The sequence below is a fragment of the Stenella coeruleoalba genome (assembly GCF_951394435.1).
Source record: "Stenella coeruleoalba genome assembly, chromosome: 8".
In the NCBI taxonomy this organism is placed as follows: Eukaryota; Metazoa; Chordata; class Mammalia; order Artiodactyla; family Delphinidae; genus Stenella; species Stenella coeruleoalba.
The window spans coordinates 62,379,574-62,402,345 of record NC_137154.1 but is presented as its reverse complement, the minus strand read 5'-3'; the positions used below and the strand labels follow the sequence as shown (position 1 = coordinate 62,402,345).

General features: G+C 38.2%; 2 protein-coding genes across 10 annotated transcripts in view; one reads left to right on the top strand and one right to left on the bottom strand.

Moving 5' to 3' along the window:
• Positions 1-3,102: 3,102 nt before the first annotated feature.
• Positions 3,103-22,772, top strand: part of DLG2 (discs large MAGUK scaffold protein 2) — a 2,041,348-nt gene continuing 2,021,678 nt past the window's right edge. For 8 of the 9 annotated variants that reach the window (XM_079928924.1, XM_079928927.1, XM_079928925.1 and 5 more), the window contains exon 1: positions 12,476-14,274. In XM_079928924.1, the coding sequence (XP_079785050.1) occupies positions 14,256-14,274 (19 nt within the window). In that variant the 5' untranslated portion in view covers positions 12,476-14,255. Of the gene's footprint in view, positions 3,686-12,475; positions 14,275-22,772 lie in introns of those variants that run through there. The other variant, XM_079928919.1, reaches the window with a different exon arrangement.
• TMEM126B (transmembrane protein 126B) lies at positions 4,793-12,314 on the bottom strand. The gene is made up of 5 exons (XM_079930231.1): positions 12,215-12,314; positions 9,627-9,748; positions 8,365-8,558; positions 7,186-7,297; positions 4,793-6,577 (listed from the first exon to the last, which is right to left on the bottom strand). The coding sequence occupies exons 1-5, from the start codon at positions 12,293-12,295 to the stop codon at positions 6,394-6,396; spliced, it is 693 nt and encodes a 230-aa protein (XP_079786357.1). The 5' UTR covers positions 12,296-12,314; the 3' UTR covers positions 4,793-6,393.

The following is a 22,772-nucleotide window of genomic DNA, read 5'->3' as shown; positions in this document are numbered from 1 at the left end:
TCTTCTTGGATTGATCCCTTGATTATTAGTTAGTGTCCTTCTTTGTCTCTTGTAATAGTCTTTCCTTTAACATCTATTTTGTCTGATATGAGAATTGCTACTCCAGCTTTCTTTTGATTTCCATTTGCATGGAGTATCTTTTTCCATCCCATCACTTTCAGTCTGTATGTGTTCCTAGGTCTGAAGTGGGTCTCTTGTAGACAGCATATATACGGGTCTTGTTTTTGTATTGATTTAGTCAGTGTGTATCTTTTGGTTGGAGCATTTAATCCATTACATTTAAGGTAATTATCGATATGTATGTTCCTATTACCATTTTCTTAATTGTTTTCAGTTTGTTATTGTAGGTCTTTTCCTTCTCTTGTGTTTCCTGCCTAGAGAAGTTCCTTTAGCATTTGTTGTAAAGCTGGTTTGGTGGTGCTGAATTCTCTTGGCTTTTACTTGTCTGTAAATGTTGTAATTTCTCTGTTCAATCTGAATGAGATCCTTGCTGAGTGGAGTAATCTTGGTTGTAGGTTTTTCCCTTTTATCACTTTAAATATGTCCTGCCACACCCTTCTGGCTTGCAGAGTTTCTGCTGAGAGATCAGCTGTTAACCTTATGGGGATTCCCTTGTATGTTATTTGTTGCTTTTCCCTTGCTGCTTTTAATATTTTTCCTTTGTATCTAATTTTTGATAGTTTGATTAATATGTGTCTTGGCGTGTTTCTTCTTGGATCTATCCTGTATGGGACTCTCTGTGCTTCCTGGACTTCACTATTTCATTTCCCATATTTGGGAAGTTTTCAACTATAATCTCTTCAAATATTTTCTCCATCCCTTTTCTCTTCTTCTTCTGGGACCCCTATAATTCAAATGTGGTGTGTTTACTGTTGTCCCAGAGGTCTGTAAGACTGAGCTCAATTCTTTTTTCTTTATTCTGCTCTGCGGTAGTTATTTCCACTATTTTTTCTTCCAGGTCACTTATCTGTTCTTCTGCCTCAGTTATTCTGATATTGATTCCTTCTAGAGAATTTTTAATTTCATTTATTGGGTTGTTCATCACTGTTTGTCTGCTCTTTAGTTCTTCTAGGTCCTTGTTAAACGTTGCTTGTATTTTCTCCATTCTATTTTCAAGATTTTGGATCATCTTTACTATCATTACTCTGAAATCTTTTTCAGGTAGACTACCTATTTCTTCTTCATTTGTTTGTTCTGTAATTATCTGCTGTGTATTTCTCTGTCTTCTCATTTTGCTCCTTCATCTGCTGTGTATTTCTCTGTCTTCTCATTTTGCTTAACTTAATGTGTTTGGGGTCTCCTTTTCCCAGGCTGCAGGTTCGTAGTTCCCGTTTTTTTTGGTGTCTTCCCCCAGTGGGTAAGGTTGGTTTAGTGGGTTTTGTAGGCTTCCTGGTGGAGGGGACTGGTTCCTGTGTTCTGGTGGATGAGGCTGGATCTTGTCTTTCTGGTGGGCAAGACCACATCTGGTGGTGTGTTTTGGAGTGTCTGTGATCTTATTATGATTTTAGGCAGCCTCTCAGCTAAGGGGTGGGGTTGTGTTCCTGTCTTGCTAGTTGTTTGGCATGGGGTGTCCAGCACTGGAGCTTGGTGGTCGTTGAGTGGAGCTGGGTCTTAGCGTTGAGACAGAGATCTCTGGGAGAGCTCTCGCCAATTGATATTACATGGGGCCAGGAAGTCTCTGGTGGTCCAATGTCCTGAATTCGGCTCTCCCACATCAGGGGCTCAGTCCTGACAGCCGGCCAGAGCACCAAGACCCTGTCAGCCACACGGCTGGAAAAGATGTGCTTTGAGTTGTGTGTCAGCCACTGCCCTGTTGTAGCTCTGTCTCAGCTGTCTGTAAAGGTCACCCAGGTACATTGGGTTATTCCACCATTCCTCAGAACTTTCACATGCCAGTCTGGGACTTGTAGATGTCCTCCTGATACTCTTCATTGAAATACCTTGCATTCATGGTGGTGAGAGATATGCTAATAGTGTTGGTTCTCTTCAGTTCAGAGACTGGGATAGTCTGAGCCTTCATGTGGCTAAGTCAGGAGCAGCTGGCCAGTGGTCCGAAAGTAATAACATGTCAGATTCCAAGAAGGCTTTCTGCAGCACCTGAGCAGTAGTCCCAAGCAGCCGCTCTGCTCAGCTGTAGCACTTTGACCGGGGACCTCAGTGGGACCCTCAAACGAGGATTTCTGCTGGCCCTAGAGCCTGACTTGCCCACCCAGGCAAGGAGCTGAGGAGAGCATCTCCCGGCCCTGTGTCACTAGAGGAGCAGACACCTGGAAGGTGTGTGGCCAACAGCGTGGGAGAAACTGGGATTTTCAAGTTTCCTCGTGAGAGTATGTTGCCGAGCTGGCAGGGGGGCTTATGGCAAGAGTGTTTCTCAGCCTTTCCTACCTATTTTGGTCTGGATATTTCCTTGTTTGCCTGATGTGTAGGAGTTGCTCAGCTAGTTTCTGGATTTGCTCTGTGTGTAGCTGTATCGGTGTGTTTGTGGGAGGAGATGAGTTTAGGGGTCTCCTGTATTACCACCTGGAAATCTGTGTCTTTTTTTTTATACATTTCATCAAATCTGGAAAATTTTCAGCCATTAGTATTTCAAAAAATTTTTTCTGCTCATCCCTTCCTTAATTGACTTAAATTACAGGTATATAAGACTACTCAGTAATACTATGTTAGGTTTGTTTTTCAGTTTTACTTTGAAGTTGATATTGTATCTTTAAGTTTACTACTCTTCTGCTATGTCTAATCTTGGGGAGGCTTTTGGGGGTCATTACTTTAGTGAAGCTGGTGGGACTCAGGGATACCAAGATTCAATTATTCTTTTTATTAATGTTAGCGTGACTGTCTTTGTGGGTGTAAGATGATGAAGATAGGGGAATATGGGTTATGTATCTTTGGAAGAATCTTTTTTTTTTAATGAGGCTTAGGAATGTAAGTGAACAAGTTCTATGAAAGCAGCCACATCTGTAGAATACCATTTCTTCATTATTAGATTATTGCTTAAAGTTGGAAATTCAAATACTGAATAGTTTACACAAGACAATGTAATTGTACAAAGGCAGGAAGAAAATCAATATGATACAATACATAGCAGGTAATGCAATATGATGCAGTAAATACAAAAGCAGGGGGATAATCACATGGCTAAGGCAGCTGGAGAAAATGCAGGGGAAAAGCCAAGAGAGAAGGTAAGTTCCCATAGTTGGGACCATATCTTAGTCATTACATATAACTCAGGGAGAACATCGGGGAAAACAGGCAATGTAAACACATTTATTGAGCACCTCTTATAGGCCAGGTATGGTATGGTTCCATTTCTATAACCTCACTGCAAAGCAGTTATTACTATGTTTTAAGAGGAAACACGGTCAGAAAGGTTAGGTAGATTGCCCAATGTGTGTTATACAATGTCTTTCATATGCTGTATCTTGAATCAGTATTAGTTGAATAAATGAGTATGTATTTAATCAAGTGAAAGATATCTTGTGAATTTTCTTTGCTGTGCTTCTTTCTAATCTTTCCTAGAAAAATGCTAAACAGGTAACTACAGGCTAGGGAAAGGACTGTGCTAGCTGGCATGCAGTAAGAGCAACAGGAACAACAGTAATGGCAGTAACATATACAGACTCCCTGTGAGTTGGCCACTGTTTTGATTTACATGTATTAACTCATTTAGTGCTGACAACACTTTGAGGTAAGTACAATCTTTATTTCTCAGTTTACAGATGAGGAAAGTGAGGTGCAGAGTGGTGATATAGCTTGTTCAAAGTTATCCCGTTGGTAAGTAGTAAGGCCAGGATTTGAACTTTGATAGTGGAGCTCCAGGCTGTACTTCACACCTCTGAACTATCTTGCCTCTAGTGACTTGCTGCCTTTCTTCACTCTGGTTCACCTAGCTTCACCTTTGGGCTCAGGCCCAGATCAAGTTTTCCCTAATTTCTCCTTTCAGTCCTCTTACAGCCACTTTGGCAAGTACTGCTTCCAAAGCCAGTGGAGAACACTGATAGACTTCCCTGCTTTTTCTATTGTAAAAAAGGCAAATTGAAGTCATGGAGTAAGATACAGATCTCTCCTGCTTTCAGGTGGCAAGGGAGGTGAACCTAAATCAACCTTGCTGTATTTCTCAGATTACTATCTCAGCATATGAAGAAACAAAATACCCAGAATTTATAGAGAATTTATTTGATCTACAAATCAAATGCACCAAAGACATGAAAAGAAAACTCACAAAACGAGGCAAATATCTTTATTTCAAAATCAACCTTAGCTAGATTCATTTTTATGTTTTTTTCCCCTTGATATTGGCAAACTTTAAAAAGATTGATGTGACTGAAGCTGGAGATGGTAAGGATGTGAGGGGGGTGAGAGACAGTGAAAAGGTAGTGGGATTGATGGATGATAAATTCTGATAGAGCTGAAGTAATGCCGGATTGCAGTATCAGAAGGAATAAACAGGAAGGACAGGAGGTAGTGATCAGAATATGGGATTTTACAATTGAGAATGTGAAGAATTTCAATTTATTGATAATGACAAGGTCTAGGGCAACACAGTCCAATAAAAATATGTGCTGTGTATATAACTTAAAATTTCATAGTAGCCAGATTTAAAAAAGCAGGTAAAATTAATTTTAATGTATTTTATTTAATCCAATATATCCAAGAGTAACATTTCAACATGTAATCAAAAGGTTATTGAGATGTTTTATATTCTTTTTTACATAGTAAATCTTTAAAACTTAATGTGTATTTTATACTTACTACATATCTCAATTTAGACTACTCACATTTCAAATGCTCAGGAGCCACACATGGCTAATGACTACTATATTGGACAGCACAGGTCTAAAGTATGACCATGGGAATAAGTGGTAGGATAGAGAGACCAGGGTATTGGAAGGATCACCTATGTGAATACTAGAATCACCAAGAATGTTTTTCAGTCACCAAAAAGAACATGTTAGACCTACACGTAATGAGTCGGAAAGATCTCCAAGACATATATTGAAGGGAAAATTAATTTCCAGTATATGTATGGATAATACCATTTATTAAAAAAATATGTAAGTTACAAAAGAATACTACAAGGAAAAAGATGTGCTAACTTGATGATGATTGCCTCTGGAGAATGGAGTAGAAATAGGATGGAGTGAGAGTGAAGGGGGACTTTCAAGTCACGCTCTATATACTTCTGGATCATTTGTATATCTCACAATAAGAAGGTATTCATGTACTTGTATAATTGTATAATAATAATTGTTTAAGAGTTAATATTAATACCATTGATCTTGTTATCTATTTGACTTGGTTTCCTCTCTTCCCCCAATTGCCTGCCCTTTCCTCAGAGTTTCAAGTATCATGAATTATTCTGAGAATACAAAGCTGGACGGCTTACTAACCATTTTTTTTTTATTAGTAAAAGAGTGTGTGTATTTCATTTTGTTATATATGATGCTGTAAAGCACCTCGTTAAGACTTCCATTTCTGTTTTGTGTTGCTTGGGGCCTCAGATGACCAAATCTTTAAATCTCAAGATGAATGTGATTAAGACAAGGAGAATGAGTTACGGGGTTCCATTCTGTGTCTTATTCTTTTCATCAGACAGCATTCATTTCCTCTCCTATTTCCCTAACTAAACATGTAGCTCAAGAATGCTCTAGCAGACTTAAAGAAGCATGCTGTGATCTCTTTCTTTAGATTTTATGCTTCTTGAGGGCAGTGACTGAATTTTCGTACCCCTGGTGCCTATATTAATGCACTCAATAAATGTTCTTTAAATAGCACAGTGAAGGTAATTTGTCAATGATAAGAGCTAGTAAGTGTACTGAAGTGTACTGAATTCGAGTTTAGAGTAGAGGAATGGGCTGTTATGTTATTTCTATATTGCTTTCTTGTGAACTTTCAACTTCCCTTTCAAAATCTAGGACAAATGTCACTTTCTCCCCATAGCTTTCCCTTCTGCACAAGTAGTTAACAGCCACACCCTCAGTGTGCCCAAAGAATTATGTGTATATCTCTCAAACCCTCTCATGCTATGTGTTCACATTTCTAATTGTGAGTTCTTTCTGGATAAGGATGATTTCTTACTATATGTAACACAATGTCTGAGACCTAGCAGGTGCTCAATAAATGTTTGTGAATGAATACATACATAAATGAATCAGACATAATACATAAATGATCAGACCTTGAGGCCTCAAATCCATTTCCACATACAATGACAAAACAGAGACGAAACCTATATTTATTTAATTACTGAATATTTATTGAGCACCTGCTATACACAAGGCAAAAGGAAAAGAAACAAATTGTCTATCCAGAATTACTTTTAACTCTTTCAGCAGTGCCTAAGTCCTCATCATAAAAAAGTCCATTATACTGATTTAGTATCCATTCATTCTTTGGTTAATCTTCATGTACAGTTTTCTCAAGTGTACTTTCAAATATTGCATAATGCTGTTGACCATGATATATTCCAAGGGCTGTCTGAAGTATAAGAGGAATCAACATTGCTTTTACCTCTGTTTGACAAAGCAGCAGCCAATAACGTAAAACCCTTCCTTTTGGTGGCAGTGGAACAGTATGATACCTAAAAACGAAAAAGGATTAATTACTTCCTCTGGAAGTAAATTCTATAAAAAATTTGTTGATGTCTCCTAAACTGATCATTTCTATTCTAGATCTTTCATGTAGATAGCAAAAAAGGTTAAAATTAGCTATTTGAAATATGAAACTATGATATTTTGATGAAAATGTGTCATTGGCAGCTAAAGAATAAGGAGAATTTATTAACATTAAAAAAAAAAGGGGGGATTCCCTAGTGGCGCAGTGGTTAAGAATCCACCTGCCAATGCAGGGGACACAGGTTCAAGCCCTGGTCCTGGAAGGTCCCACATGTTGTGGAGCAACCAAGCTCGTGCACCACAACTACTGAGCCTGCACTCTGGAGCCCACGAGCCACAACTGCTGAGCCTGCGTGCCACAACTACTGAAGCCTGTGTGCCTAGAGCCAGTGCTCTGCAACAAGAGAAGCCACCGCAATGAGAAGCCCATACGCACACCGCAACCAAGAGTAGCCCCTGCTTGCCTCAACTAGAGAAAACCTCCAAGCAGCCAAAAATAAATAAATTAAATAAATAAATTTAAAAAAAAAAAAAAGGGAAGAAAGGAAGAAATGGAACAAAAAGATGGACTTACTTGACTGCCAGACGTCCATTTTTAGAAAAAGCTAAAGCAATGGGATATAAAACACCACACACTATGCCAATCAGTGAACTTCTCAGAACACAATTTTCCCGGCTTATATTACCTGGAAAACAAAAGTAAATTTGATCTCCTTTTAAAACTCAGGATAAGAACTATTAAGAGTCTTGGGTCCTCATACAGTAGTTATTTGCATTGTCCTCAAGCATAGCAAAATAGTAGAAAGAATATTAGAAATTCAGTCTATGGTACAATAGACTAAATGTATCACATTTAAAAAATGCTTTTATTATACTTCACATAAAGATAAGTTACCTCTTATTTATATGGCTGTTGAAGAAGTAATTTCATAGTGAAGTATATTAAACTAGCAGACCAGATATCTGGATTCTAGGGTAGTACATTTATATTGTCTATGTGTCAGGCATGTGCTAGGGATACAGTATTACACAGAAGAGATCCAATCTCTGACCTTCAGGTCTGTTTACTAAGAAGGAAATACATTAGACAAATATTTAAACAAATAATCTTAAGTGTGCATATGCTTTGAAGGTAAAATGAATAGAGAATGTATCTAGAAACTTAACCTGAGGGAATCAGAGGTTTCCCTGGGGAAAAGGTATTTAAGCAGGGACCTGATGAACAGGGGTCAGAGGTTCCATCAATTACTAGTTGTGAAACTTAAGGTAAGGGGAGGAGGTAGGAAATAACATTAGAAGCCCATAATATGCCAGATACTATGTTAGACATTCAACACACAGTATCTTAATTCTTAAAACAATCCTGTGAGGTAAGTACTGTTAGTCCTAATTCATAGATAAGACAACTGAGTCTCAGAGATTAAATGACTTGCCCAGTGTCACAAAACTTAAGTGAAATATGTAGTATACCAAAGCCTCCTTTTTTCCCAGTATATCATGCTGCTTCTTAGTGTACTTGAGCATGTCTCAGCTTAGTTTCTTACCTGTAAAGAAAAGACACAATACTACTTGCCCTGGCTGATTAGGAGGATTGTTGTGGGGATGAAACAGGACAATATATGTGAAGGTACTTTGTTAGTGGTAAAGAAATACACAAATGTAAGGGACTATTATCAGCAGTAGCAACAGTATATGTTAATGAGTAATTTTACTTAGATATAAACACATTATATGTTAATGAATTTAAATTTACCTGAATACAAAGCATGTCTTACAAGAAGCTCGTAAGAAACTATGGTAGACAAAAATGGAAGTGTAGTCAATGATGCATATGTCTTCAAAGCATCATGTTTAACCTTGAAGCAATGTCTGAAAATTAAGTTTGCCAATATTCCAGAGAAACCAGCTGTTGTTCCAAAGGTCACTGTTCCATATATATTTAAAGTCCTAATTGGAAAAACAAAGTGAAGAATTAAGTTCAACATAATATTCTTCTAATAGATATATCCTTTCCTGGGTTTGTTATTACATATTTACTCAACATCAAATTTTTCTTGAGCATTTACTATGCTCAATACTATACAAAGAAAGGTATTTTCTTTGTGCTGAGGGTGGGGCAGTGAATAAAGTGGAAAAGAAAAAAGAAAAAAAAGAAAAGAAATTCCACCCCTCATAGAACTTGCATTCTAATGAGAGAACAATATAATTATCTTCCTGAGAATAGAGTGGTTCTAAGATGGAGCTCTTTTAAAGAGAGAATAAATTTTGGCCACAAATAAATACGAATATGTTCCAATGTAGCCAAATTTTATGAACTATCTAAATCCAAGAATATTGTTCTTTCTACTAAAAGAATTAATTTGCTTAAGGTCATTTGAAAAAAGTTTTTTACATTTGGTTAGGCCTTCTAGAAAATAACTATTTCTTAAGTAGTCCAGATATTTAAAATAATTTGTCTAGGATTTCCAAAACTTCATCCAAAGAAATTTGAAAGATCTAGTTTTTCTGACTCATACCTAAATCCAGAAATGTTTAAAGTCTAAGATCAACGTCCTTTGATTTTATTCTTGAGCTCTATTAACCTAAAAGTCAGAACGGTAATGTGAGACTATATGTACATCATGGAATCTGTATTCCCTTTTGCTGAGCTCAGCACTGTTACTGAGGTAATAAATTCTAAACTGAAATTAATTACAATTGATAATTAATATAAGTAACCCTCAAAATGGTGTTCTCCTAATTACTTTTAATTAAAATATGTTTATTGCACAAATAACATTTCAACAATTTTAGAAACAAAACAATTTCAAGAGAGAAAAGAAATTATCCAGTCTCAGTATTCCAACAAACCACTATTTTCATCTGCTCATGTTTCCCTCCAGTTCTTTTTTTAAAATAAGCTTTCTTTATAACCAACTCAATAAAGTTAACAGGATCTTAGATACCTAGAAACAATGGCAATACAGAAGATCTGCAAATAAAGTTATTGACTTTCAGTCTAGGTGAGTTTCTTACTTTTCTTTTCTAAGATATTCAAATTTTTTTTCTATGATTTCGATGACCATTGGTTTTCTGAGTTTTGCATCTCCTAGAGAAGGACTGGACTGACCATATATGTATGTTGGCATCTTGATGTCCTGAAAAACACAAAAATCCAGAACCATAATAGCTAATGATGTTAATATTAAATCTTATAAATTCTACAGATTCAGATTAAAAAACATTTAGACTCTAGTAAAAGTGTCAAGTACTGTCTTCTGCTTTCACACACTTTGTTAATGATTCAGTCACTATTTAGTGAGCTCTTATTATCTGTTAGATGATGGCTTTTTGATTCACATAACAACTTTGAGAAATTGGTTGGATAATGGTCATCTCTACCTTTATGGATGAGACAACAAGGTTCAGAGAGGCTGACTTGCCTGAGGACTTGTTGTAGAAGGATAATTTACTGAGATATTTTTTGTTTTCTTTACAGTTTTCCCTGAAGGTAGCCAGGCCCTTTGTAGTTCTCCATGCTCTAGCTTTTTCAGAGCTGAAAGTAAACAGTAGCTACTTGTTGACCACTATCTTTATCCTCTGTCTCATGAAAGCCTGAGCTTTTGGAGATTATGTTGACTTTCCTGGAGAGGTAGGAGAGAACAGGTATTGCCTTGGAGAATATCGAGAGAGAACATCAGAAAGAGGGACACATTCCAGCCTAGGAAGAGGCAGTGGATCATGGTTACCTTGGATTATATAAGGTATATATATCCAGATCCCTACTGAGGCAGAAGTAGGGCCTTTGCTGGAAATTGCTATGCAGTATATCAGGGAGCCTGGACCTATGGCACTGGGCTCCAGGGTTGGAAAGTTCCTGTGTCCCAAGTGTGATGTATGAATAGACAGTTGCTAATGTCAAGGGACCATGAGGTTTGGCCAGTAGCATCTTAACAGAAACCAGTAGTTGAAAAAAACAAAACAAAACTGAACCCTCAGAAAGGATCCCTTCTGAATATTTTGCTCTGGGTAAGACTCTCAGATTTCTGTGAAACGTCTTAATATTTGTTACATCTTTTGCCATACTGGCATTATGGGATTCCAGATTAGCCAATGAATAGATTAAATCTATGCCTTTCACAATTTATATGATTCTCCATTTTAACAACATTTATGGTCAAGGGCATAGACTAATAAGTCTCAAATTTTAGGAGTCCTGGGCAAGAGAATCGGAAAGGGTTAAGCATAAAAGACATAAAAGAGACTTAGTAAGATTCTCAACTTTTCATGTGCACAGGAATCACGAGTTTATCTGAAATGCAGTCTCTTGAGCTCCCTATTGAGATATCTGGATTCAACAGGAGTAAAGTCTAGAAATCTGCATTTTAATAACACCAAGTGATTCTGATGCTGGTAGTCAATGGACACATGTTGAACATCACTGTAATATTCATTTCCTGAATAAGTGATATGTTCCAACCCTAACCCTAACTAATGAAAGGCCAATTCATCCATGGTATCAACAGCCTGAAGGTACAGACTCTTTTGAATCTTCATATGGTATCAAACAATGAGTAATAATGGACGAGTTTCTTTCCCTGCATCATTGAAGAACTTACTCAAGCCAGTTCTATCTTTTTCTTTAAAATATCTGAGGACAGAAAAAAAAAGTAAAATATTTTATAAATTACAATTTTTCAAAGACTAGATTGAATCTTTTGCCTCTCTCTGACATCTAAATGGCAAATGGAAAAGACAAGATAGCAATATATAAGGGAGATTCTATATCTAATCCCTCTGGTGTACATGAAGGCAGATGTCAGTAACATGACAATTAACCAGAAACTTGGGAAAACTTTTCGTTTTGCTGTCATCTAATTCACTGAAGTGCCTTATTCCTCACAAAGAAAACTTTCAGGCAATCCCTTGTATCAACCTCCTACCTCATCTACACCTCAATATATAGGAAACACAGATATCCAGGATTATGATCCTAAAATACTGAAACAGGACAGCAAATATTTATTGACCGCATAGTTTTTGTAAGGCAGTTATTAAAGCAGAGAAATATACTGATAACTTCCTGACAGAATTTTTACAAGTACTGAAATGTAAAAATTTCTCTATAACTAACATTTTATCTAAAGAGTAACTAGTTCAAGGCCACTCAACTGGGCACCACGATTATACCAGTAATATTTTATGGTTTTGTAGTGCTTTTATGTGTATTATTTCACTTGACCTTCAGAATTTTATTTAACATTCACTCATCATTTGCTCAGACATTCACCTGGTATTTGAAAGCCCCCCGGATAAGCAAGATGTAGTCATCTCCTCAGAACCCATAACCCAGGCAGAGGTCAGGACAAAATGGCAGGAAATTTAAAATGCAAACGTCCCGAGTGAAGAGAAAACAGGCTACATCAATCAGGACTAACCTTTAGGTCTCCTACTTTCTCCCCACCTCTTTTCATAGCAACCAGGGATTTAATTGCGCCCTGCATGGACTTGGGAGCTGTTCTCTTTAGACTTCAAATCCCTTTTACGCGCATCATTTCAGAAGAGTGCGGCAGCACCTGAGGCTGCAGAAATCACCGCCCCTACCACCCTGGGTTTCCGCCTACCTCGGACGCTTCCCCAACTCCCACCGGCACCACACCTGCAGCCCTCCTGTCGGCTCCAGCCTCACGCCCGAGCGCCGCCATTTTGGCGACTCACGTGACTAGTGGTGGGCGGGGACCCAGAACTCCCGGGGCGGGAAGTGGTGCGGGCTCACGCCTCTAGCCCTCATCCCTGGCCCGCCCCGACCCAGTCAAAAGCCGCGCCCTCCATCCTGGCTGTGATTGGGCCCGGCGTCCAGAAACGGGAGCCGCTCATTGGCTTCCAGGAGGTCCAGACTCCCATGGGCCCGCCCCCCTGCCAGGCCCGTATTCCCTTCTCTTTAATTTGTTATCGTAGCTCCCTCTTCTCGCCTCCTGAGGGGAACGTGGGGCGGTTCGAGCGCAGGGATGTCGCTGCGCGTTTTCCTCTCCTCAGGGCACCTCCGTTAGCTGGGGCCGAGCTGCCCAGCCCCTTTCATTCCTTCAGGGTGCTTGCCCCTCTGGCATGGCCCGTGTGTTAAGGCTCCGGCTTCTCGGGCACCTCCTCCCTAGAGCCCCCAACCGGCTGCCAAAGCAGCCCCGACTAGCCTCCTCCCCTCACAGCCGTCAGACTCCCCTTCTCAGTCTTTAGTACCCTCATATTCTATCCTTTATCCTCGCTTGGAAAGAGACTGGAGAGAATTTTGCCCCCCACCTCCCCGAGAAGACCCCCTTACCAGCCGGTGTTTCGGGTTGGGGGGCCCAGCGAGGACGCCTGGCGCCCTTTTGTGCGCGTTCAGTGCCCAGCAGTATCTCCCAGACCAGCACCCACCGACCCTCCAGTCTCCATGTCTTAGAGAAGCCAAAATCGAGAGTTATATAATTTCTAGTGCTGCTGTTTCTCCTGCCTGAGGAAACACTTCATCGCGTGGAGGGTGCAGGACATTTCTGTGCTCTTCTATATAAGAACGGGGTGTGGGCAGGGGTGGCCGGCGGTAGCAGAGAGATTTGTTTTTTCTGCAAAAGGAAGGTGGGTAGTTTGGAGAGAGACTGAGGGAAAAAGGGTGGATGTGGAAGCCAAGCGGCCGAACTCTCTCATTTAGGAAACCGCGAACTGTTTGCACAGCTTATGCTCACATGCCTAATACTACTACAGCGTCTCAGAAAACACCTTTGGGGGAAGGTTTGACTTGTCTCGAAGAGTCTCAGTGTTTTTCCTCGACGGATAGGGAGCTGCTTGGATGCGAAGAGACGGCATGATGTGAATGACTCCAGTGTGAAGAAATCTTCGCCAACTCATCCTGCATCAAGTGCCCATTGAGTAGCACTGTCACTTTAATGTCTCCATGCCAGGGGATTGCTTTCCTTCTTTTCAATCCTCTCGGTTAATACGTGGGAGGATCAGAATCAGAGGGGGCATTAAGGATCAAGCCTGAGGGGCTTGGAGAGCACAGAAGAAAAAAAATGAAAGTGACAGCAAGCTGGATCCTGTCTTACTGAGGGGGTGAGATCCGGAACTTCTGGTCCAGTGAATAGAAAGGGGCCTTTCAGTCTGTTCTGCCCCAGAAAACTGTCCAAACTCACCCACCTTTTTAGAGACTAGAGTCAAAGAGGTTTTTAAAAGTATTTTTGGGGGGTGAGGGTTTTAAATTTTTCTCTAAAGAATTGAGGGTTTTTATCATCAACCAGTTCATCTTTGAATTTGATCATGTATTGAGTAATGAGACAGCTGTGTAAATTTGGTTTGTGCCTTAATTGAGTTAGTCATCGAACTCCAAAAATGCTGCTGCCTGAAGAGGAGTTTTAATAATGTTTTCTATGCTTACAATAATTTTCTTTTTAAACAGAATAAATGTTTTATAAACATTGAAAAACTCAAAAGCTATTTTTCTTTAAACTCCGTGGGCACTGTCAAAGTTGGTGGAAAAAATACATCATTTTTTCTTTATTTGAAAGAGAAGACAGCCTGGATTTCAAACAGTGAAGTGGTTTGCAACAGTTACCTGGCCCTTGGCCTGCATCCAGGTGGATCAAGTTGAGACCTGAAAAGAGATCTTGAATCCTGTGTCAGTGGAAAGACCCAAGAATGCCAGTCAAGAAGAAAGGTGGGCTATGAGGCTTTCTATATATGTTTCTCCTTTTTCTTGGTTCTGCTATTTGCAGTTTAAATTGTAGTCCATTTGAGAGTAGAATTTTGCTTGGGATGTAGTTGTTGTAATGATGTCTTTTCTGTGGTACATCATTCAGTAATATTATTTTACTAAATGAAAACCAAGTAGGACTGTTGTATTTAATTATAGACATTTATGGTTTCCTAAATCAGGTGGTATAAATCACCATTTGTAATCAGCGTAAATTTGATACCACAGATTTGGGATTTTCTTTAGCTTGCTTTCTTAGCTTGTTAAAGGTTACTTTTACACAGTCTTTAAAAAAGAAACCTGTACAGTGCAGCTCTTCCTCATGGATTTAATATTTATCAAGCAAATTACATAGTTGTAAAAGATAAAGTTGTTTGTAGTGAATGCAATTATAGATTTATTATTTATCTTTTATTAAAAATAGCTTTCATGTTTGGGTTTACTCTAGTGGAAACTTCACTTTTGTGATAAAGCACCGCTTTGGTAACTGTTGTGCTTTTCCAGATGTATACATTATCCAGTAACATGATTGGCAAATTCTGCAAGTGAGGTAAATACCCCACTCCCCACCCCCACTGATCAAGCTCTGGAAGGTTCCTGAAGTATAGTTTATTATAGGTCACACCTTGGGATTCACTTTAGCCTAGATCTACCCCAGGTGAGCCCTGTTCACCTAAGGATCCTAGAGAAGCTGGTGTTTTTTGTTTTTTGACATTTTATAGAAGACCAGATCAACTATAAAGGAGTTTTTAAAAGAGTTTTAAACTAAAATGTGTACCAATACCCTTGAACTCTACTGTAGTGGACTAGTATAGATCCAAATGTTGACCATTTATGTGAGTTGCTACAGTCTGAAACTAAAGCTTAGTGTGAAGGTTAAGGTGCAACCTAGCTCTGCATGATGTTTAATCCTACCTGTGGATTTGGAAGGTGTATCGAGGAAACTTATAATCAGTGAGATTCTTTATCCAGCTGCTGTCTGTAGAGAAGGACAAGGATATACAAAACCTCTGAAACACCTAGAAATGTCCCTTTGTATGCTGGAATTTAAGACTGGGCTTGTTTCCTTCTCCTGCTCTCCTCCATAATATCACTGAGAGAAGTAAACTCTCCTTGAGATTTTGGAGCTACACCTGTCCAGACCTGACACAATTGGTTTATTTGGAACAAGAATGATTTGGGGGAATGTAGCCAATAAAGGATACGTCTCTTTGACTTATTTAGCTTGAGGTGTATTTTTATTCTTTCTACCATTTATTGTGCTCTAGTTAGTGTCCCTTTTGGACTTATTTTAAACTAGTAATTGAATTAAACACATTGGGGGTGTGTGTGTATGTGTGTGTGTGTGTGTGTATGTATGTATGAGATGGAGACAGAGAAGAGGAAGAGAGGGAAGGGAGAGAGGAAAGGGAGAGAGAAAGAGAGGGTTAAAAAGGTATCTGGGAAGGAGGAGGAGGAAAGGCATTGATGTTCTAGATATCTTAACTAAGCAGGGTGAACTTAAGATTTCTAAACCCAACAGACTGAGATTTTTACAAAAGTTCCTACCTTTAAAGAAAGTTACAAAAATTGCCGATACATTATTGAAAACCATACTTTATGAGAAATAATTTCTTTCCTTCCCTGCTTCCTTCCTTCCTCTTCTTTCCTCCCTCCCTCCTTCCTCTTCTGTTATTCTTTACCAGTGGATTGATTGTAGTGGGTCAAATTTTTTAAGGAATCAACAAGTTCTAATTAGCAAAGTACAAAGTTCTAATTAACAAGTACATATTTGGATATTACTAAAGTATATGCATTATGTAATTTACTTCATGAACTAATCTAGAGAAACAGCTTATCTTTTAAAAAATCTCTTAAAACTGTTAGTATTAAGATATATATTTTAAAATATTATAGACAACTAACCAAACAAGTTATGACATGTACATTATATTTTTAATTAGCTAAGCTTACTGTCTGTACTGTTTCTATAAGTAAAACAAATACTTTGAAGTATAACCTAGATTTATTCTGCAGAGAGCACAGTCCTCTATCATCCTGAATCTTTTCTCTTTCTTTCTTTTTAATATTTGTGCTGCTTCTTTTGTTTTTTTTTTTTTTTTTTTTTTTTTGCGGTACGTGGGTCTCTCACTGTTGTGGCCTCTCCCGTTGCGGAGCACAGGCTCCGGACGCGCAGGCTCAGCGGCCATGGCTCATGGGCCCAGCCGCTCCACGTCATATGGGATCTTCCCGGACCGGGGCATGAACCCGCGTCCCCTGCATTGGCAGGCGGACTCTAAACCACTGTGCTACCAGGGAAGCCCTCTTTTGTATTTTTTTAAAAATTTATTTAGTTATTTTTGGCTGCGTTGGGTCTTCGTTGCTGCGCGTGGGCTTTCTCTAGTTGCGGCGAGCGGGGGGTACTCTTCGTTGCGGTGCACGGGCTTCTCATTGTGGTGGCTTCTCTTGTGGCGGAGCGTGGCCTCTAGGCTCACAGGCTTCCGTAGTTGTGGCTCGTGAGCTCAGTAGTTGTTGCTCACGGGCTCTAGAGCGCAGGCTCAGGAGTTGTGGTGTACGGGCTTAGTTGCTCCATGGCATGTGGTATCTTCCCGGACCAGGGCTTGAACCTGTGTCCCCTACATTGGCAGGCGGATTCTTAACCACTGTGCTAACAGGGAAGTCCCTCTTTTTTCTTTCTTCATTGTTGCATGTGGTAGATAGGATGGAAGCTAGGCTTTATGTAATTTTAAACAATAACTATCCTCATAGAGCCAAGTGTTTATTCATTGTTGAATATATTCTTATTATAATAAGAAATTTTCATAAGACATATTTCTCACTTGTTATATATTTTGTATGTTATTGTAAAAGTAGAGAGTAGTTTCTCTGATTGGTAACACGCAAGCATGGTAGGAAGTGGGAATGGGTGTGACATCTAAGTACATTTTTTTTTTTTTTTTTGCTGCACTTCGCGGCGTGCAGAATCTTAGTTTCCTGAATAGAGATGGAACCCGGGCCCGCTGCAGTGGAAGCACAGAGTTGTAACCACTTGACCACCGGGAAAGTCCCTAAGTACATTTTTAGGTGCTATCTTGATTGTTCTTAGGTAAGCCAAAACTGCTATATTCAGTGCTATTTTGCTTTATGACATTACTTCCTACCTCTTCTACCTCACTCTCTTCACATTTTTATAGATCTCAGTTTTATCAACAGAACACTCATCATTTCTTCTTCAGAGATATTTTTTTCCCAACAGTCGCTTTTCATTCAGGATTCTCTTTTCTTCAGTTGTAACTTGATTTGCTCCCAACTGAGCATTTATGATATCTTTGACCTGTTTTAAATTCTGAAAATTCAGGGCCAGTCCAAGATAAGTTGTATCAGCATTCTCTGTTATGATGCAAGGTCATGATGTGTAGTAAGGGGCTATTTCAACAGACTTGTGAATTGATCTGATTTCATCTTGGATTAATGCAAGAAATTAAAGTTAATGATAGTTGTGTTCTCCCCTGTGGTTTTTGCAGAAAGTTGCTGTTTTAGTGATAAAATATACTTCAACAGAATTTTTTAGTACATTGCAGTTTCTTTATTGAGCAGTTTTTTCTCTTTATTGTCATTAAGTATGTGAAAAAATCAATGCTTTTAATACTTTGAGGTTGATGCTTATTTCATTTGTGTTTTTAAAAAATTGTCCTATTCTGCTCTTCTTTTAAATTGGTATAGAAGTCTATCTGATGTTATTAATTTACATGACACTTTATTTCCTTTGAATTCTTCTGTTGCAACTGTTTTTAGCCATATAATAGAGTATGTATACCATGTACTGAAACTTAAACACTATTATTTTCATAATTCACATGTTTTGACATTGTTCTTTTTAAAGGAAGTTGAAGAATGTTGTGTGATTAGAATCCCAAGACATGATATTGCCATGTATCTTATGGACATTTGTGAAATTGAGATTGTTGTTTCCTGGGTTTACACTCTTTCCTTTTGGTTGACTGTATACTTCATAAAAGTGTCATTTCTGTTTTTCTTTTTTCCCCACTCTCTGGAAGGGAACTTATAACTCTTATGTTTAATTTTTCCTCATTTAAAAATTTCTTTCATTATCTATTTCCTGCACTTTGTGGCTTAACTTCTTTTTTGTAGGATCTCACTAGTTTATATTTGCCTTTCATTATCTAAGCATCAGAGCATACTCTCTATCTCTAGCTTTTCTTCAATTACTAAATTTTTTTCAGGTTCTGTAAAGGGGAAAATAGGTACCTAAATTTATTGATTACACCTGAGTAGCTATTTTATCCCTTCTGTATGTACTTCACCAAGTTTTTGTTTGAACTTTTGCGTTTGCCGTACCAGGATTACATTCAGATGCTTTTTCAATTTCAAAAAACTTTATATGCTTTTTCTTTTTCTGAGCCAGTAGAACTCAAAAGAGTTAAGCCCCAGAGACAGATGGGAAAAGGCAGGTTTCAAACTTTTGTAATTTCTGTAAGTCAAAGTAAGATAACTTACTAAAGATTTTTTTAGATTTAAAATCCCTCAAAAGGGACATCTTGACCTTGGTTGAGAGAATTGTTAAAAATCATGACACCACAGATTCTTTTGTTTTTAATTTAATTTAATTTATTTTTAGATACAGCAGTTTCTTATTAGTTATCTATTTTATACATATTAGTGTATACACGTCAATCCCAATCTCCCAATTCATCACACCACCACCGGCCCCCCCCCCGCCACTTTCCCCCCTTGGGGTCCATATGTTTGTTCTCTACATCAAGCCACAGATCCTTGCTGTTGGAAAATACTCATCAATCAGGAGGCATAAAGAGAGAACATTCTGAAGAGAGAAATAGAAGAATACTCTGTATTCAACTACTGATTAGGAGTATGTTATGAAGCAAACAATAGGCATAGTGTTAAAATTATCTGTAAATTGAATTTATTTTACAGTTTTTATGTATTGGGAATGTTGCAAATGATATGCTAATGAATTGACACCATAAAATATTTGAACTGTTAGGTTTTTGGGAAACTGCCCAAGTGCTCCATTCATGATAGAATATTTGATCTTTCCTTTAGGCCTATGATTGGTTACATCTTTGGGTGGAAGAGTCTAGTCAGTGAGAAGATGTACACAAAATATTGGATTTTTAAAACATCAAATTAAGACATTCAATACATTTATGCCTTTGCCAATCAATCAATTAATCCGTCACTCTTTTATAACAATACATTCAGTAAACTATAAGAATGCTCTTCTTTCTTAATTATATACTCTCATTATATGCTTTTATTTCTTAATATATATTGTGTAACCATGTCAGTGATGATAGAATATTTTTGAGTATAATGCTGAGATGTATAAAATCTTTTTATTTTTTATTTTTAACTGGAGCAAGAGCACTTGTACCCCAGCTATAATTCCTGCTCAGGAGTTTGTAGCAGTCAAGGCACGAGGGCTCTGTATCCTCAATATAGGTTGCTTTGTCAGCAAAGGATCATGAGTTTTACCCAGTCTCTTCTGTCCAGTCAGTCATTCCAAATTCCAAGTAGTAAGCTTTCTGCATAGATTCAGTTTTTAGTGAGTTTTTCAAAGCTATTTCAAGAATTATGGCCAAATGGCCTCTATTATGAAACAGTTCTCCTGACCTCATTTGTTTTAGGATTTAAAATCAAGAGGAAATGATATAAAGTAGAAAATCCTGTGAAAATGAATTAAGTTAAATCTTTCAAAGATGATGAGTAAGATTATGTATCCCATTGCTGCTGATGACACATCTTGCCAGCCATTGGGGCCCTAATTCTGTTAGAGTAAGACTCTGAGGCTTCTGTAGGGGGCCTATCATTTTGGAGAGTTGTGACATCTTTATCATTGAAAGTGTGGTGAGACTTGAAATCAACCTGTTAGGTTCTGTACTATTTAAAATACCTTATAGGTAATAAACTATAAATTATTTTAAAAGGTAAATTTGGGTATGTATTTAAGGAAATAGCTTTCCTTCTATTTATTTATTCCATCATTTATCCATTCAACAAAGATTTATTGAGTGCCTGCTATGTACCAGGCACTGTGCTAGGTGCATGTTTTACAGTGGCAAATGATATTCGGTGTCTGCTTTTATGATGCTTAAAATTTATTAGGGAGACAGATACGGACACAGGCAATTTCACTGTGTATGTTGGGATTAACATCGTGTCATGTTCATTTCTTTGCATCATGTCCCTATAATCCTCAATGGCAGTGATATTGTGGGAAAAACCTAGACCAGTAGTCAGAAGACCTGGCTTCTAGGAGAAGGGACAAGATCTGATAATCACTGAGCTGGACGCTCAGTCTATAAATTTAGGTGTGTAAGAAATAACCATTTATTTTCTATAGTTCAACTTTATTTTTGACTCTTAATTACTAAGTTGTGGGCAGAATCACTCCAATCCTTTTTGAGTTTTTTCCTACTTCCGTGGGGTTATGGTAGGGTTCCATCTGGAATGGGCGTATACTCTGGTCATTGATCATCTATATACAACAGTTTACCCCTGAGGCATGAGTTGTTGTGTCTAGATGGTTCTTTCTGGTCTGGCAACAACTGCTGCTTCTAAGACATGTATTTAAGTGTTTTTTCCCCAGAATTTCTGCATTTCTGTTTGCGTAGCTGCATAATGATGCTTTTCCTCTCTGGGGTCTTTCGGCCTTTCAGGCAATGCTGCCAGGAAACAGAGCCTAGATACCTGCTGCCTTGGGACCCAAAAACTTCTCTTATTTTTCAACTGAGAAAATCTCTTTCTAGACTGGGTAGGGGCTAGGAGATGTCCCCCTCTCTGCATGTACCTGAGAATCTCTCTTTCATCTCTGAAACAAACATTTCTTTTATTTGGAGGGTTTAGGCTTTTGGAAAGCAACACTGGGATAACTTTAAAATCCCCTCGGTTTTCTGTCCTGGTACATACCTCCCCTGAGGCAACAAAGTACAAAACCAGTTACCAGCTTGAATGAGAAGAAAGGAAATGGGAACATTTAGGGAGAGAAGAAATTAACATCTCAAAGTGCCAGCCTTGCACAGGTACTTCACATGCCTTCTTATGATAATGCCACCAGGTGACCTTGTGAAAATCATATCATCTTTCTGAACCTCAGTTTCCTTTTCTAAAAGGGGTTTAATACTCCCCCCCATATATGTTATTTCTTTTCCCCATCAAATAAGATAATATATATTAACTTCACTTTTATAAAGTTAGTGATAGAATTAGGACAGGAAGCTCATCCAATGTTCTTTCTACTGTATGAGTAAGGTATTCTTTGAACAAATGAATGGCATCATGGTGCAGTGGAGGAGAGTCCCGGGACAGAATCCTGTCTTTACCATTAGCTGAATAAGTTATCTAAAGAAGATCAACAGACTGAGCTTCAAATTCCTCATCTTAAGACATGACTGCACTAATAATACTCAACTCTTAGGATTATTGAGACAAAGAAAAATATCTAGCCCATGTGGAAATTATTTTGGGAATAGGAAAGTGCTATACAAATGCTTATCAGAATACTTTCTTTCTTTCTTTCTTTTTTTTTGGTCCGAGGAAGAGGAAAGTTGTGTTCAGAGGAAAGTTGTCTCCTTCCATCAGTTGTCTGGGTCCAGCTTCCTGGTCAGCTTCTGGAGTTAGCCTACCCAGATGTGGCAAGTACACATCTGGTTACAGAAAGGAAATGCCACACTGCTTTTTTTTTTAGAATAGAATAATGTTTCTTATGAGTATTTCTTCTCTTTCAATGTTGCTAAAGTAATCTGTAAACCATCCAATATTTACAAAATGATTGCAGTCTTTAGATCTGCTTTAAGTCTGGCCATACATTTTCCCCACAATTTAAATCCCAAGTTTTACCTATTTTTTCATTTTCTTTTTCTAGTTTGTTACAACTGGAATAAGGCATATTTCAGTATTCAGCTGAAGATGCAACTTACTATCTTCTTTCTTTCTATTTATTACTATTTAACCTTCTACTTTTCCCATTGTTCTCTTCAAGAATTCTGTAGAAATTCTGAAAGCATGACTTATCTGAAAGGTAGTAATATAAATTCACCATTTCATATTAATATCTTTTTGTGTCAGTAGGGGAAATAGCCTTATCAACAGGTGTTTGTTGAAGTATATTTAAAAAATTTTTGGGGGAGGCGGCGGGCTGGAAGTATAGTATAATTGCTAAGGACAATTAAAGAAAAAAGAAACACTGATCCTTTCCCAATAAGTTACGTTTCAATATGGCATAATACTTAAAAGTATGGGCTTTGGTGCCAGATAGACTATGGTTTATACCCTGGTTCCAACACTGGTTGTGTAGCCTTGGGCAAGTTATTTCATTTCTCTCAGTTTGTTTCCTCATTTGCAAAATGTGTATAGTAGTATTTCTTGGGGTTCTTGTGAAAATTATATAAGGTGATCTCTGCAGAATGCTTAGCATTGCTCAAAAAAGGCCAGCTAATTTT

Excerpts from the sequence above, each read along its gene's own strand:
- TMEM126B (XM_079930231.1), bottom strand. The coding sequence starts at position 12,295 with ATGGCGGCGCTCGGGCGTGAGGCTGGAGCCGACAGGAGGGCTGCAGGT. Across the intron at positions 7,298-8,364 it reads AAGACATGCTTTGTATTCAG|GTAATATAAGCCGGGAAAAT; the intron begins GTAAATTTAAAT and ends TTTGTTTTCCAG. Across the intron at positions 6,578-7,185 it reads AATGGACGTCTGGCAGTCAA|GTATCATACTGTTCCACTGC; the intron begins GTAAGTCCATCT and ends TTTCGTTTTTAG.